The sequence below is a fragment of the Penaeus monodon genome, chromosome 19, assembly GCF_015228065.2.
Source record: "Penaeus monodon isolate SGIC_2016 chromosome 19, NSTDA_Pmon_1, whole genome shotgun sequence".
NCBI lineage: Eukaryota > Metazoa > Arthropoda > Malacostraca > Decapoda > Penaeidae > Penaeus > Penaeus monodon.
In genome coordinates, this window is record NC_051404.1 from 15617213 (window position 1) to 15617942 (window position 730).

Consider the following 730-nt stretch of genomic DNA (forward strand, 5'->3'; position numbering starts at 1 on the left):
TGTCCTTAATTGGCCATTTAGAATCAACGACATCGGGAAAGACCTAATAATTGAGGAACAGGAAGAACAGATCGGGAAAACTGGCGATGAAGGGGAGTTCAGAATACCAAGGAGCAGAAATAAGAAATGAAAACTTTTTTTTGACAACGATTTTACCTTGTATGGTGGGAAGAGTTGACGTCGAGACTCCGACTCTCTTGTACTGCCATCACCTCGAGTCGATGTAGTTGTTGTACTTTCTACCACCCGGTTGGTAGTCGACGTCACATCATCAACTACTTGGGTTGTTGTAGGTGAACCACCCACCGTTTGCGTTGTACCATCAACTACTTGCGTTGTAGTTGAATCAGCTACTTGCGCTGTAGTAGTTGAATCAGATACCATTTGCGTTACAGTCGTGGTTGTACCACCAGCTACTTGCGCTGTAGTTGCACTAGCTACTACTTGGGTTGTAGGCGTGATTGCTCTTGTGCCACTTAGTAGTTCGTCTATCCTAAGCTTACACGCGTCACTGCAATAGGTACTGTCACAAGCAGCATGGCAACTTCCAGCTTGGGAAGTGCCTTGCTTGTGCGTGGAGCAAGTGGGCATCTGCGTGGGGTCATCGGGCACTATGCATTCGGCGGTACAAGGCTTCTCTTCCCCGTTGTACTCCACCAGGCACTCAGCCGAGACAAGCGGTGGATGGAGGACGAGCGCCGAGAGCCACCACAGTGCACAACGGCGAGCA

General features: G+C 49.3%; 1 protein-coding gene across 1 annotated transcript in view; it reads right to left on the minus strand.

Annotated features, from left to right (window-relative positions):
• Positions 1-730, minus strand: part of LOC119585459 (cell wall protein DAN4-like) — a gene marked incomplete at its 5' end in the record, with an annotated part of 1643 nt that extends 913 nt beyond the window's left edge. The window contains 1 exon segment of the mRNA XM_037934107.1: positions 157-730. Coding sequence (XP_037790035.1) covers positions 157-730 — 574 coding nt within the window.